The following is a 16,746-nucleotide window of genomic DNA, read 5'->3' on the forward strand; positions in this document are numbered from 1 at the left end:
GCATATAAGTGAACACTACTTGGATAAGGGTAGGGAATGTATTGTTGCATTTGTGATTTAGGGAAAGGATTGGATAAGGGTGTAATATGGCAGATGTTGCAAAAATATTGAATAGGTAATTCATTATTAAAAGTAGTAGGGCATTTTCTTTGTGGCAAGTGAGGCTTACGTTAGGATGTGAAGGAGAGAAGGGGACCATTTTACAGTAAAAGCAGGTCATAGACAGGAATGTTTGATGTCTTTATGAGTGTTTAATATTGTATTGATAGAGTTGTAAAAGAAATAAAGGTTAGAGTGTTGGGCAGAGGCAGAAGTTTGGGATTGTAAAAATTTTTTATTTTTTTTATTATCACACTGGCCGATTCCCACCAAGGCAGGGTGGCCCGAAAAAGAAAAACTTTCACCATCATTCACTCCATCACTGTCTTGCCAGAAGGGTGCTTTACACTACAGTTTTTAAACTGCAACATTAACACCCCTCCTTCAGAGTGCAGGCACTGTACTTCCCATCTCCAGGACTCAAGTCCGGCCTGCCGGTTTCCCTGAACCCCTTCATAAATGTTACTTTGCTCACACTCCAACAGCACGTCAAGTATTAAAAACCATTTGTCTCCATTCACTCCTATCAAACACGCTCACGCACGCCTGCTGGAAGTCCAAGCCCCTCACACACAAAACCTCCTTTACCCCTTCCCTCCAACCTTTCCTAGGCCGACCCCTACCCCGCCTTCCTTCCACTACAAACTGATACACTCTTGAAGTCATTCTGTCTCGCTCCATTCTCTCTACATGTCCGAACCACCTCAACAACCCTTCCTCAGCCCTCTGGACAACAGTTTTGGTAATCCCGCACCTCCTCCTAACTTCCAAACTACGAATTCTCTGCATTATATTCACACCACACATTGCCCTCAGACATGACATCTCCACTGCCTCCAGCCTTCTCCTCGCTGCAACATTCATCACCCATACTTCACACCCATATAAGAGCGTTGGTAAAACTATACTCTCATACATTCCCCTCTTTGCCTCCAAGGACAAAGTTCTTTGTCTCCACAGACTCCTAAGTGCACCACTCACCCTCCCAAATATCTGAATACATTCACCTCCTCCATACTCTCTCCCTCCAATCTGATATCCAGTCTTTCATCACCTAATCCTTTTGTTATCCTCATAACCTTACTCTTTCCTGTATTCACTTTTAATTTTCTTCTTTTGCACACCCTACCAAATTCATCCACCAATCTCTGCAACTTCTCTTCAGAATCTCCCAAGAGCACAGTGTCATCAGCAAAGAGCAACTGTGACAACTCCTACTTTATGTGTGATTCTTTATCTTTTAACTCCACGCCTCTTGTCAAGACCCTCGCATTTACTTGTCTCACAACCCCATCTATAAATATATTAAACAACCACGGTGACATCACACATCCTTGTCTAAGGCCTACTTTTACTGGGAAATAATTTCCCTCTTTCCTACACACACTAACTTGAGCCTCACTATCCTCGTAAAAACTCTTCACTGCTTTCAGTAACCTACCTCCTACACCATACACCTGCAACATCTGCCACATTGCCCCCCTATCCACCCTGTCATACGCCTTTTCCAAATCCATAAATGCCACAAAGACCTTTTAGCCTTATCTAAACACTGTTCACTTATATGTTTCACTGTAAACACCTGGTCCACACACCCCCTACCTTTCCTAAAGCCTCCTTGTTCATCTGCTATCCTATTCTCTGTCTTGCTCTTAATTCTTTCAATAATAACTCTACCATACACTTTACCAGGTATACTCAACAGACTTATCCCCCTATAATTTTTGCACTCTCTTTTGTCCCCTTTGCCTTTATACAAAGGAACTATGCATGCTCTCTGCCAATCCCTAGGTACCTTACCCTCTTCCATACATTTATTAAATAATTGCACCAACCACTCCAAAACTATATCTCCACCTGCTTTTAACATTTCTATCTTTATCCTATCAATCCCGGCTGCCTTACCCCCTTTCATTTTACCTACCGCCTCACGAACTTCCCCCACACTCACAACTGGCTCTTCCTCTCTCCTACAAGATGTTATTCCTCCTTGCCCTATACACGAAATCACAGCCTCCCCATCTTCATCAACATTTAACAATTCCTCAAAATATTCCCTCCATCTTCCCAATACCTCCAACTCTTCATTTAATAACTCCCCTCTCCTATTTTTAACTGACAAATCCATTTGTTCTCTAGGCTTCCTTAACTTGTTAATTTTTTATTATTATTATCACACTGGCCGATTCCCACCAAGGCAGGGTGGCCCGAAAAAGAAAAACTTTCACCATCATTCACTCCATCACTGTCTTGCCAGAAGGGTGCTTTACACTACAGTTTTTAAACTGCAACATTAACACCCCTCCTTCAGAGTGCAGGCACTGTACTTCCCATCTCCAGGACTCAAGTCCGGCCTGCCGGTTTCCCTGAATCCCTTCATAAATGTTACTTTGCTCACACTCCAACAGCACGTCAAGTATTAAAAACCATTTGTCTCCATTCACTCCTATCAAACACGCTCACGCATGCCTGCTGGAAGTCCAAGCCCCTCGCACACAAAACCTCCTTTACCCCCTCCCGCCAACCCTTCCTAGGCCGACCCCTACCCCGCCTTCCTTCCACTACAGACTGATACACTCTTGAAGTCATTCTGTTTCGCTCCATTCTCTCTACATGTCCGAACCACCTCAACAACCCTTCCTCAGCCCTCTGGACAACAGTTTTGGTAATCCCGCACCTCCTCCTAACTTCCAAACTACGAATTCTCTGCATTATATTCACACCACACATTGCCCTCAGACATGACATCTCCACTGCCTCCAGCCTTCTCCTCGCTGCAACATTCATCACCCACGCTTCACACCCATATAAGAGCGTTGGTAAAACTATACTCTCATACATTCCCCTCTTTGCCTCTAAGGACAAAGTTCTTTGTCTCCACAGACTCCTAAGTGCACCACTCACTCTTTTTCCCTCATCAATTCTATGATTCACCTCATCTTTCATAGACCCATCCGCTGACACGTCCACTCCCAAATATCTGAATACGTTCACCTCCTCCATACTCTCTCCCTCCAATCTGATATTCAATCTTTCATCACCTAATCTTTTTGTTATCCTCATAACCTTACTCTTTCCTGTATTCACCTTTAATTTTCTTCTTTTGCACACCCTACCAAATTTATCCACCAATCTCTGCAACTTCTCTTCAGAATCTCCCAAGAGCACAGTGTCATCAGCAAAGAGCAACTGTGACAACTCCCACTTTATGTGTGATTCCTTATCTTTTAACTCCACGCCTCTTGTCAAGACCCTCGCATTTACTTCTCTTACAACCCCATCTATAAATATATTAAACAACCACGGTGACATCACACATCCCTGTCTAAGGCCTACTTTTACTGGGAAATAATTTCCCTCTTTCCTATGTACTCTAACTTGAGCCTCACTATCCTCGTAAAAACTCTTCACTGCTTTCAGTAACCTACCTCCTACACCATACACTTGCAACATCTGCCACATTGCCCCCCTATCCACCCTGTCATACGCCTTTTCCAAATCCATAAATGCCACAAAGACCTCTTTAGCCTTATCTAAATACTGTTCACTTATATGTTTCACTGTAAACACCTGGTCCACACACCCCCTACCTTTCCTAAAGCCTCCTTGTTCATCTGCTATCCTATTCTCCGTCTTACTCTTAATTCTTTCAATTATAACTCTACCATACACTTTACCAGGTACACTCAACAGACTTATCCCCCTATAATTTTTGCACTCTCTTTTATCCCCTTTGCCTTTATACAAAGGAACTATGCATGCTCTCTGCCAATCTCACTCCAAAACTTTTTCTTATTTTCAACAAAATTTGTTGATAACATCTCACCCACTCTCTCATTTGCTCTCTTTTTACATTGCTTCACCACTCTCTTAACCTCTCTCTTTTTCTCCATATACTCTTCCCTCCTTGCATCACTTCTACTTTGTAAAAACTTCTCATATGCTAACTTTTTCTCCCTTACTACTCTCTTTACATCATCATTCCACCAATCGCTCCTCTTCCCTCCCGCACCCACTTTCCTGTAACCACAAACTTCTGCTGAACACACTAACACTACATTTTTAAACCTACCCCATACCTCTTCGACCCCATTGCCTATGCTCTCATTAGCCCATCTATCCTCCAAAAGCTGTTTATATCTTTCCCTAACTGTCTCCTCTTTTAGTTTGTAAACATTCACCTCTCTCTTCCCTGATGCTTCTATTCTCCTTGTATCCCATCTACCTTTTACTCTCAGTGTAGCTACAACTAAAAAGTGATCTGATATATCTGTGGCCCCTCTATAAACATGTACATCCTGAAGTCTACTCAACAGTCTTTTATCTACCAATACATAATCCAACAAACTACTGTCATTTCGCCCTACATCATATCTTGTATACTTATTTATCCTCTTTTTCTTAAAATATGTATTACCTATAACTAAACCCCTTTCTATACAAAGTTCAATCAAAGGGCTCCCATTATCATTTACACCTGGCACCCCAAACTTACCTACCACACCCTCTCTAAAAGTTTCTCCTACTTTAGCATTTAGGTCCCCTACCACAATTACTCTCTCACTTGATTCAAAGGCTCCTGTACATTCACTTAACATCTCCCAAAATCTCTCTCTCTCCTCTGCATTCCTCTCTTCTCCAGGTGCATACACGCTTTTTATGACCCACTTCTCGCATCCAACCTTTACTTGAATCCACATAATTCTTGCATTTACACATTCATATTCTCTTTTCTCCTTCCATAACTGATCATTCAACATTACTGCTACCCCTTCCTTTGCTCTAACTCTCTCAGATACTCCAGATTTAATCCCATTTATTTCCCCCCACCGAAACTCCCCTACCCCCTTCAGCTTTGTTTCGCTTAGGGCCAGGACATCCAACTTCTTTTCATTCATAACATCAGCAATCATCTGTTTCTTGTCATCCGCACTACATCCACGCACATTCAAGCATCCCAGTTTTATAAAGTTTTTCTTCTCTTTTTTAGTAAATGTTTACAGGAGAAGGGGGTTACTAGCCCATTGCTAGTAACCACTGAAAAGAGCAGGTGATGAGAGTAACAGAAATATTAGACAGTGAAAAACTGGATATAGATTAGAAAGAGGGTCATCTCCCACTGAGGCAGGGTGGCCCAAAAAGGAAAGAAACACTTTCACCATCATTCACACATAATCACTGTTTGCAGAGGCATGCAGATATGACAGGTCAGATGTCACTCCAAGCAGCAAATATCCCAAACCTCTTCTTTAAGGTGCAGGCATTGTACTTCCCACCTCCAGGACTCAAAGCCGGCTAACCTGTTTCCTCGAATCCTTTCACAAAATATTACCCTGCTCACACTCCAACAGCTTGTCAAGTCCCAAAAACCATTTGTCTCCATTCACTCTTATATATCATGCTCATAAATGTCTGTTGTATGTCCAAGCCCCTTGCTCATAAAACCTCTTTTACCCCCTCCCTCCATCCTTTCCTAGGATGACCCCTACCGCTCCTCCTCTCCACTACAGATTTATACACCCTCGAAGTCATCTTGTTTTGCTCCATCCTCTCTAAATGACCAAACCACCTCAACAACACCTCCTCAGCCCTCTGAGTAATGCTTTTAGTAACTCCACACCATCACCTAATTTGGACACTTGAATTTTCTGCATAATATTTACACCACACATTGCCCTTATACATGACATCTCCACTGCCTCCAGCCGCCTCTTCGCTGCAGCATTTACAACCCATGCTTCACATCCATGTAAAAGTGTTGGTACCACAATACTATCGTACATTCCCTTCTTTGCCTCCATGGATAACGTTCTTTGTCTCCACATTTACCTCGATGCACCACCCACCTTTTTCCTTCATCAATTTTATGGTGAATTTTTTTTTTTAATGCGTCGGTCGTCTCCCACTGGGGCAGGGTGAGCCAAAAAGAAAGAAAATCCCCAAAAAGATAATATTTTCATCATCATTCAACACTTTCACCTTTCTCATACATAGTCACTGTCTTTGCAGAGGCGCTAAGATATTAGTTTAGTGGACACGTTGGCACAGGGTCTGTAAAAGATGAGAAGGATCATAGAATAGATGAAAGGAAAAATGTAGGTGGAGTGTTAAGGTATCTGTGGGGAGAAAGTAATTTATTGAATCTAAAAAGAAGAATATCCCATTGTAAAGTATAATGGTATTAACTCTCTAATATGGATTTTAAATGTTACAGCAAAGAGGAAATTGGAAACCATGATACTGTCATGTTTGAGAACAGTGTGCTGTGTTGGGTTACGAGAGGCATTATTCATGGGGCATGGGTGGGCTTGTTTAAAGGATCTGGGCATTTAGAGAAAACACAGTAGAATAGGATGACTAAGGTGTATAAATCTGGGTGGAAGGAAGAAGAGGTAGGGGTTGGAGGATGTGAAGGTTATAAGTGGTAGAGGCTGAAACATTCAGCAGGCATGTGTGAGCATGTTATCCAGTGTGAATAGAAACAAGTAGTTTTAGTAATTTGACCTGCTGTTGAAGTGTGAGTAAGGTAATATTTTTGAAGGGATTCAGGGAAACTGGTTAGCTAGACTTGTCCTGGAGGTGGGAAATAGAGTGTCTGCACTCTGAGTAGAGGTGGAGAAGTTAGTTCAGAAGGGCATTTGAATGTTGATGTTGGCGCACTTCTGTGAAGGCATCTATTAATGATGTTTTCTTTTCTGGGTCGCCCTACCTTGGTGGGAGATTACTGGTGGGGTCAAAAATATATATTGTGCTTTTAATAAATTTTGGATGTCTCAATATAATATTAAAATTTTGTTTTTCCAGATAATTCTAGTCAGTGGTACAGTGCAAGACATCGTTTAAGACCAGATATTTTCACTACACGGAGAGAGATGGTAACTGGTCGCACACTTGGAAACACCAGGGACCCTGTTCGGTTGCCCATGGCTGCACTAAGGTCTCGAAGTATAGCAGCTGAGAGGGTATTTTTGAGGGAGGGTTTTCGTCGTGAGAGACGGGATCGTTACAGGTATGTTGCTTAATAACTAATTCACATCCTCACACTAGTGATGCATATTCTAGGATTATCTGGAAGAATGTGGTGTACTGTGTTCTAAGCAATTTCTTATTAAAGTTCTTGAAGGCACTACTTAAACGTGGCAGAGGTCAGGTGTAATTTGTACACCCAGGTCTTTATTTTTCCAATGTCAGAAGCTGTTTCTCTCTCACATGACACATGTGAGAGAAACATTTCATTTATATTTTGTACATACTGGGTTAAAATCCAACACCTGCTTGATCATTCCTGCAGTTCATCAAGGTCCTCTTACATTTTTTTGTGTGTATCATCAGCTTCGCATCTTTTGGTGTTGATTCCTACTGGTAGGTCATGTACATACTTCAGAAATTATACTGATTTTAGTAATATCATAGTCTTTTGGGGACATTGTAACTTTTGTCTAATGCAGTGTTTTCTCCACCCTGGCTTGACGTTCTTCTGTCTTTTTGGTGCTTTTCCTATCACACAGGCTTGCATCTCCAATTTGTATATCAGTTTGGTGAAATTGCATTTATGGGTTTGGCTTTCTCTTCTTGGGCCCAATCTTTACTTCAGATTTTAATGATTATCCTTTATGGAGTCATCTTTTTATAGGTGTAAAACTTTAGTATGAAGATAAATGGTATAACATACTGACACATGGAAAACGAGACACCATTGCAGTATGATGTGATTGATCCTTTATTCGCCCACACAATAGGTTTTATCAAGCCACAAACAGATCTGTTTGTAACTTGATAAAGCTCATTGTGCGTCTCCTTTTCAATAACCTAAGGATATCTCATACTCTTTTCAGGCAGATATTACAGCGGATGGCAGATCGCCTTAACAGTCTGGTCAGTCAGGAGCAAGAGCACCAGCAGCACCAGCATCAACAAAATCAGCAAGACCAGCATACAACAGATGCCTCTGAGGCTGAGCAGGATGGTGCTGGAAGCTCCATGGATAACCATATGCTAAGTAAGCGTTTAATCTCTCAGGGTTTCAGTTAGTCTCAAAATAATGCGCTCACTCTGAAAGGTGGATGGGGATGTTCTAGTTTGGAGGGTTATTTGAATTGTCTGTGTACTTATGGCAAGACACTCAGAGAATGTCTGATGGTGAATGTGTTTTCTTTGTGTGACCCTTCCTTGGTGGGAAATGACCAATGTGTTAAAAAATAAGATTCAGGATATGGGCATATGGTAAGTGATTAAAATAGTTGCTGTACCTTTAAGATTTATGCATAAGATTCTCCAATAATATTGCATACATTACTTGGAATTATATGGTAATTTTTTAACATAAAGGACTTACTGTAATGTTTGTGTACCTTTACTTAAATTTTGACAAAACAAATTAATAGAGTATATTTAAGAATAACTTGTAAATTAGTGACCTCCTGTATGTGACTATGTGTTAAGCGCATGTATTTTCCATCAGATTTACGGCTGTTGGTTCGACTGGCACTTCATCTCATTTACCAGCTACTCAACTTCATCTGCAACCAAAATATGTATGTTTAGCTTCAGCATTTGTTTCATCATTATCCTTTACACTTTACAGGAATACCTTGATGCCGGGAAATGCTCACAATCCAAGAAATTGGAGTTACCCACCCATTCCTCTGATCACATCAAACCTGATTCCCTCCCATTCCTCTGGTACTATATGGCTCCTGGGATATGGGTCATCCCAGGAATGGTTGGAGGGAGGGGGATAAGGGAGGTTTTGAGTGTTAGCGGCTTGGCAATCCAGCAGGTTTGTGTGAGTGTGTTAGATGGGAGTGCAGTAGAGGCAAATGGTTTTTATATTTTGACATGTGGTTGGAGTGAACCAGATAACATTTCTAAAGGGATTCATGGAAACTGGTTAACTGGATTTGAGTCCAGGAGGTGGGAAGTAGAAACTGGTTAGCTGGACTTGACTTCTGGAGGTGGGAAGTATATTGCCTGCACTCTGAAAGAATGACAGGGATGTTGCAGTTCAGAGCCTCATCTGAGCTGTGATGGCAGTACACTTCTTTGAAGACAGTGATTAAGTGAATGACAGTGAAAATGTTTCTTCTTTTTCGGGTCACCTTACCTTAGTAGGAGATGGTCAATGCTTTGAAAAAAATGTGGCTAAATGACACTACAATCACTAACTTGTAGTTGCATGAATAATATCTAGTTAAAGCAAGAAGAATTGTTTGAGATGAGGAGACATAATGAGGGAACTAGAGGTACAGTAGACAAAATAGCCAAGTTCTGTATATATAAGATGGTGCTGTTAAGAGTAGAAACAAAAATATGTATAGATAAGGTAATGTTGTTAAAAGCAGAAACAAAAACACGGTAGTAATTATAGAGAATTAGATGGAGACATCATCAGTATTTATGATCACAGATTGAGGTAAGTATTTAATGTTTTTGTTCTGGATTTAACTAGAAATAGATTGTCTCCAAACATATAGTATGTATGAGATACAAATGGAGTAGTAAATATCTTTATTGGACTTGACTTTAGGCCTATTAGAAATATATTGCTACTAGTGTATCTTGAGTAATCATGAGCTCTCATACCTGAATTTATTTTGGAACTAATATTGTTATTAAAGTATAATATTATCACTTGTATTCAGTGATTCTGTGTTTTCATAGTAAGATGCCATCTTGTGGGAGGAAACTGCTGTTAGTGGATGAGTTTGGGAAGGTGTGTAAAGGTAGAAAGTTGAAAATGAATATACATTAGGGCCCCACTTATATGGCGGGTTAGGTTCCAGGCTGTCGCCAGAAAGCAGACATCGCTGGAAGGCAGAACGCCATTTTTTTCCATTTATAAATGCATATAAATGCCAGACAACAAGTTTACACTAAATTATATTAAGTTATTAATATAACCAGGCATTAAAAATACACAAAGTAAAATACATTCACAGTAAATTCATTACTTATCTTAAAGTATTTGTAATCTTAATGTAGGGAGAGAGGTGAGTAGTACTTATATGTAGGAAGTCAGGTGCAGGTAGCACAGGTGTAGGTAGCCCTGGCTCCCCGTCTCATACTTAATATATGATATTTAAAACATCCCAGAGAGGTAAAATACACATACAGTACACTCATTATTTACCTTAAAATATGTGTAGTCTTAATATAGGAAGAGAGGTGAGTAGTATTTATTTGTAGGAAGTCAGTGTAGGTAGCCGGTAGGTGTAGCCCGCCTGGACTACACCTACCGGCTACCTACACTGTGGCCCAGAGCCATATTATTAACATCGACATGCCTTGTTCACTGAATTTAATCATTTCTAACAACTACCTTTAGATGCCATCATAAACGAAGGTAGAAGTAATGAATAATTCATGCCAAAAATTGTAAACAAAAGCGGAGTGAGGGAGTGACTGGGCCAAACGCAGATTCATACACGTTTTCTCTGATAGCTGAGCAGAGAAAACGTAATGTCCCTCCACCCGGCTACCATACAGCTCCACAAGTATTATTAACAGAGCATATAAAATATGCAATAAATGCCAAACAACAAGTTTACACTAACTTATATTAGTTAGCAATAGAATTAGGCATTGAAAACACAATAAAAGGTAAGATACACACAGAGTACACTTATTACTTACCTTAAAATATTAATATTAATGTGTGAGAGGTGAGTGGCAGGGTGTTTATTGAATAAAATCAGAATGGCACACCATCATCCTCTAGCTTGGCACTTAAAGCAAGAGGCTTACGACTTCTCTTTTTATCACAGCTAACCTTAGACGCCATCATCAATGAGAGCCAACTAGTTAACGAAAGAGTAAACGAGAGAGAGAACGAGATACAGAGTTGAGACAATGTAAGAACACAAACTGAACAGGTAGTGGACGATCACTTGGCCAGGCAAAATAAATGCGTATTAATGTGTGTCTACTTTTAGTTCATTCACGTCCATTTGTAAAAGTTTGTAAAACATTTACCTCAATATTTTTTTATTATAATAATAATTACCTCACAATACAAATACTCTTACATTGTGTACAAGTTGTACAAGTTAGTTAAGAATAAACAAACAGCAACACACCATTTTTAGAGTGAATGATAATAATAATAATAATAATATTATTATTATTATTATTATTATTAGTATTAATAATAATAATAATATTATTATTATTTATTATAAAAAGCACTAAATCCACAAGGGTCATGAATTGCTATAGAGAGAGTAAAGGCATAAGAAAAGAATATTTTTCTACAGGTATCCTCCAGTTTGACTTGAGAAAACGTAATTCTTCCGACACTACCCACACAGCTGCTTTGTAAACAAATCTCATATTTATGTCAATTTTTATTCTGTGAGTGTATGTATCATGTTTATATGCTATATAATGGGTTTCATATATAATTTTGAGGAAAATATCATAGATGGATTAATGAAAATGTCTATATTAATGTAAAATAAGACATTTAGTGTGCCCAAGAGTGATTATTATTACGTAGTATTGGCGTCATGAGTAGAGAGAGACTTAGTGATTTTAATGTGTACCTGCACACCAGCACTGTGTGTAAGTATATTTAGGTACAGGTAAACTTAAGTGTAATCATCAGAGTACATATAAAATATGTAGTAACTTTAAAACACTTGAAATTTTGGAAAGTTTCCTGACGTAATAGATGAGGTCATGGAAAATGTAAACAAACCGGGTGGGGGGCGCCGTATTTGAAAGACCGCTTGCCGTATAGCAAATTTTGGTCATAATTTGACATTGCCGTATTAGTGGAACGCCGTAAAGCGGGCCTTACTGTAGATAAGAGTAAGGTGATGAAGGTACCAAATGATTTAGATAAAGAAAAATTGGATATCACATTGGAGAGAGGGAGTATGGAGGAAGTGAATGTTTTCAGATATTTGGGAGTTGACGTGCCAGCAGATGGGTTTATGAAGGATGGGGTTAACCATAGGATTGATGAAGGAAAAAAGGCGAGTGGTGCGTTGAGGTATATATGGAGACAAAAAATGTTATCTATGGAGGCAAAGAAGGGAATGTATGAAAGTATAGTGGTACCAATACTCTTACACAATACACAAATAACCTGCACATAGAAGAGAGGAGCTTATGATGACATTTCAGTCCGACTTAGACCATTTACAAAGTCACACTGACGAGAAGTAGAGCAGGACGGGTATATGTAGGCGCGAAGTGAAGGGTGGGTTGTAAATGCTGCAGCGAGGAGGCAGTTGGAGGCAGTGATGTCATGTCTAAGGGCATTGTGTGGTGTAAATATTATGCAGAGAATTTGTAGTGTGGAAATCAGGAGGTGTGGAGTTAATAAAAGTATTAGTCAGAGGGCTGAAGAGGGGTTGTTGAGGTGGTTCGGTCATTTAGAGATAATGGATCAAAGAATGACATGGAGAGCATATAAATTTGTAGGGGAAGGAAGGTGGGGTAGGTGTTTTCCTTGAGAAGGTTGGAGGGAGGGGGTAAAGGAGGTTTTGTGGACAAGGGGCTTGGACTTCCAGCAAGTGTGCGTGAGCGTGTTAGATAGGAGTGAATGGAGATGAATGGTTTTTGGGACCTGACGAGCCGTTGGAGTGTGAGCAGGGTAATATTTAGTGAGGGGATTCAGGGAAACCGGTTATTTTTATATAGCTGGACTTGAGTTCTGGAAATGGGAAGTACAATGCCTGCACTTTAAAGGAGGGGTTTGGGATATTGGCAGTTTGGAGGGATATGTTATATATCTTTATGTATGCTTCTAAACTGTTGTATATGGGTGCTTCTGCAAAAACAGTGATTATGTATGAATGAGGTGAAAGTGTTGAATGATGAAAGTATTTTCTTTTTGGGGATTTTCTTTCTTTTTGGGTCACCCTGCCTTGGTGGGAGATGGCTGACTTGTTGAAAAAAAAATATAGTTGCTTTGTAGATTCTTAAAGATTTTTATTTGTATTTACCCAATTTTTCATCATTCTTTTTCTTTTTAAAGATCATATGAAGAACGACCCATATCTCGCCTTCCTAATCCCTTCCGTGATGAGGAGACAGGCGGTGCTGGGGATGGGGAAAGAGGCGATTTTCCTCCTCCTATGGCCTTGGATCTTGAACCAGGGTTACATAATCTAAGTACACTTCTTGAAACAGTGCGTATGGCTAGTGAAGAATTGAGAAATGATGGTGTTGGAGATGCAGCTGGAGAATCTAATCCATCTCAGGAGAGTACTAGACCCATCACAAATGTTCCTAGAAGACTTACAGATTTCTTAAGACGGTCAGGGAACCTGGCTCAACAACAAAATGCTAATGGAGGATCAGGGAGGACTGGAAGCACAAGTTTCAGAAGCAGCTCTCCAAGACCCCTTCTTGTTATCCCTCGTATTACATTAAGTGATCCTAATGGGAGTGAGAGTCAGGTTGAAGAAGAGAATGCACCTTCTGGTTCTACGCCTGGACCTTCTCACAGTGACCAGGCAGATTTCAGCACAAGGTCAGTGTCAGGGGTACCTCTTCGCCTCCTTGGTCGCCAGTATGCTGTTGATAGACGAAGCCCAGACTCTGAAGATTCTCCTGGCCCCCATGATGGAGTTCAGGATGGGCCAAGTCATCCATCAGACCCACCATTTCCATGGAGAGGCCACTTAACTCCTTATGATATAGGACTTCCCAGAGGGCCCGGTTCAGAGATGCTTTTCCGTCCTAATCTTCAGCGTGCACCACCTGACCGAGCAGCAGAAAGGGAAGCCGACAACTTCTTTAGTAGACCATACTTTACACCACATTTTGGAGCATCCAGAACATTATCAGGTAAAAGACAGGACCTCATAAACAGGGAAACTGTTGGCATCAGCTGTTAGGCTAGATTTGGTTTATGCCACAAAAGTAACTTATTTATTCTGCACTCCATATTTATCCTGTGAACTGTAGCACCTAAGCATGTGTATGCATAAAAATTTATATGATCCCATGCTGTCCTTTATCTGCTTCTCACTCTGTGCATTTCACTGCTGACTTATTTATGCCAGATATCTGGTCACCAACTCATGAATCATTTTAACAAGCTTGTCTAATAATGCAGTATTACTATTTTTGGTTAACTTCAACATACTTCTCTTCCTTTTGGGCACAGTCTTGTATTGCTCACTATTCTTGCATTTAGAAGTTGTAATGGAAACATTTTTGCCTGTGCTGCAGGCCACTTCTTAAAAATACAGAGGTGACTGAAATGTTGGAGACAGTTGAATAAATGGAGATTTTGTTACTAACATATTGGAGACTGTTGAATGAGTAGAGATTTTGATGTGTTCAGTCCCACACCCTTGAAAGCAACAGTTGAAGTGGAGATTTTGTGGGGTTTAGTTCCACATTTGGAAGAAGTAGACGAGTCATCTTGAGGTTTACAGTTCCTCAGCCTCAATGGAAGATATACAATAGCTCCTTGTAGTAGTAAACAGCATTTTTAATGTCTTCAGACAGTTAGATGATTGATCTGGATCACATTCTGTAAAGAAGACTCCAGATTTCTTATCTTAATTCCTTCAAGTAACTGCTGCAGAGATTCTGCTAGATGGGCATTAGTGTTGTCTTCCTGGTTAAGTTGCAAATCAGCAACTGTACATTTGAAGACTCTGCAGTGCCCTTCAGTAACTCATTAATATTCTCCTGAGCTTGTTTTCTATCAAATTCCCCTTGCAGTAGCCACAATATTTTTTTTTTTTCTATGCATGGCTTATCAGGCAGCCACTTTGGATTTCTGCCCACAGTCTGGGTTGTGAGAGAAGGGTGCTGTAAATAAACTGGTCACATATGACTCATATTTCTTAAGTAGTCATTTGCATTCCATTTATAGTATCCAGTTTTGTTCTGTTAAAGCAGTCAATGTCTCGTTACTTGCTTCTTTCTTAACCATTGTTAACATTGTAGTTTTATTGCCATCTTCCACACCCACAAGTTGTCACTGTTTGGGAGCTCACACTCCTGTGCTGCGTATGATAACAGAATAAAACATTGTCTTTGATTAGTTGATGCAGTAACCCATCTTTAAAAATGAATATAAAAGTATTGAATGAGAAGCTCAATAGAATACATACTCTGTTGTACCCTCTTAATCATCAGATTCACTGATTCACAGGGTATATTTATGACTTAATGCCCATTATTTGAGGCTAAGTTCTTGGATTTGTGACTTGTATGGGATGTTGTGACTTTATTTGGATGTATGGTTCCTGTAATAACAAATTAACTTAATTATTACTGGAACCTTATGTCTCCCAGTTTGAGAGTGATTCCTTACTCCACAACTTGCATGTATGTTTTACAACACTGCATGCCTGTTAGATGATGCATTTGTATTACAATCGATCTAGAATATCTAAGTAATATTATGGCTTTATACAGGTGCAGCTCAAGTGCAAAATGTATGTCCACTATTTCTTCAACACATTCATTTTCCCCATGTAGTGTTATATATGTAATGAAATTTGAATCTGGATGTTTCAATACTCTTCCAGAACTTTAGACATAGTTGTGTGTATGTTTTTTTTCAGGCTGATTAGATTTTATCATCAGTCAGTACTCACATTTGGCCATTTTATTTCAGGCTCTCCAGGATCGGGGGTAACACATCGCATCCAAGCTTGGGACTTTACACACTACCGCATCCCAGATATCTCTGATGGTAAAAATATTAAAAGCCTTATCCTTGATATTATATTTATATGAAAAACTTAATCAAAGTCTGAAGCTCTTACGTATATTTATATAGTAGTAGTTTTTGACATAAGATGTCACAATACCTTATGAACATCACAATATCTTAAGAACTGACTTGTTCAAAAAAAAATATATATGCTTTAATGTAAACACTTGATCTGCACATCCCCTCCCCACTCTAAAGCCTCCTTGCGCATCTGCAATCCTACTCTCTGTCTTACCTCTAATTCTTTCAATAATAATCCTACCGTACACTTTTCCTGGTATACTCAGTAAACTTTTTTTTTTTTTCCAACAAACTGGCCGTATCCCACCAAGGCAGGATGGCCCAAAAAGAAAAACGAAAGTTTCTCTTTTTAAATTTAGTAATTTATACAGGAGAAAGGGTTATTAGCCCCTTGCTCCCATCATTTTAGTCGCCTCTTACAACATGCATGGCTTATGGAGGAAGAATTCTGTTCCACTTCCCCATGGAGATAAGAGGAAATAAACAAGAACTAGAAAGAAAATAGAAGAAAACCCAGAGGGGTGTGTATATAGATGCTTGTACATGTAAGTGTAGTGTGACCTAAGTGTAAGTAGAAGAAGCAAGACGTTCCGGAAATCTTGCATGTTTATGAGACAGAAAAAAGGACACCACCAATCCTACCATCATGTAAAGCAATTACAGGCTTTCGTTTTACACTCACTTGGCAGAACAGTAGTACCTCCCTGGGTGATTGCTGTCTACCAACCTACTACCTATAACTCAGTAAACTTCTTTCTTTCTTTCAACACACTGGCTGTATCCCACGGAGGTGGGGTGGCCCAAAAAGAAAAACGAAAGTTTTTCCTTTTACATTTAGTAATATATACAGGAGGAGGGGTTACTAGCCCCTTGCTCCTGGCATTATAGTCGCCTCTTACAACACGCATGGCTTACGGAGGAAGAATTCTGTTCCATTT

General features: G+C 39.8%; 1 protein-coding gene across 3 annotated transcripts in view; it reads left to right on the forward strand.

Annotated features, from left to right (window-relative positions):
• The window catches only part of LOC128686874 (uncharacterized), a 102,395-nt gene that overhangs the window by 68,369 nt on the left and 17,280 nt on the right, over positions 1-16,746 (forward strand). For all 3 annotated transcript variants that reach the window (XM_070082522.1, XM_070082523.1, XM_070082524.1), the window contains exons 14-18: positions 6,904-7,108; positions 7,935-8,098; positions 8,561-8,633; positions 13,082-13,896; positions 15,689-15,766. In XM_070082522.1, the coding sequence (XP_069938623.1) occupies positions 6,904-7,108; positions 7,935-8,098; positions 8,561-8,633; positions 13,082-13,896; positions 15,689-15,766 (1,335 nt within the window). The remainder of the gene's footprint in view (positions 1-6,903; positions 7,109-7,934; positions 8,099-8,560; positions 8,634-13,081; positions 13,897-15,688; positions 15,767-16,746) is intronic.

The sequence above is a fragment of the Cherax quadricarinatus genome, chromosome 7, assembly GCF_038502225.1.
Source record: "Cherax quadricarinatus isolate ZL_2023a chromosome 7, ASM3850222v1, whole genome shotgun sequence".
Taxonomy (NCBI): Eukaryota; Metazoa; Arthropoda; class Malacostraca; order Decapoda; family Parastacidae; genus Cherax; species Cherax quadricarinatus.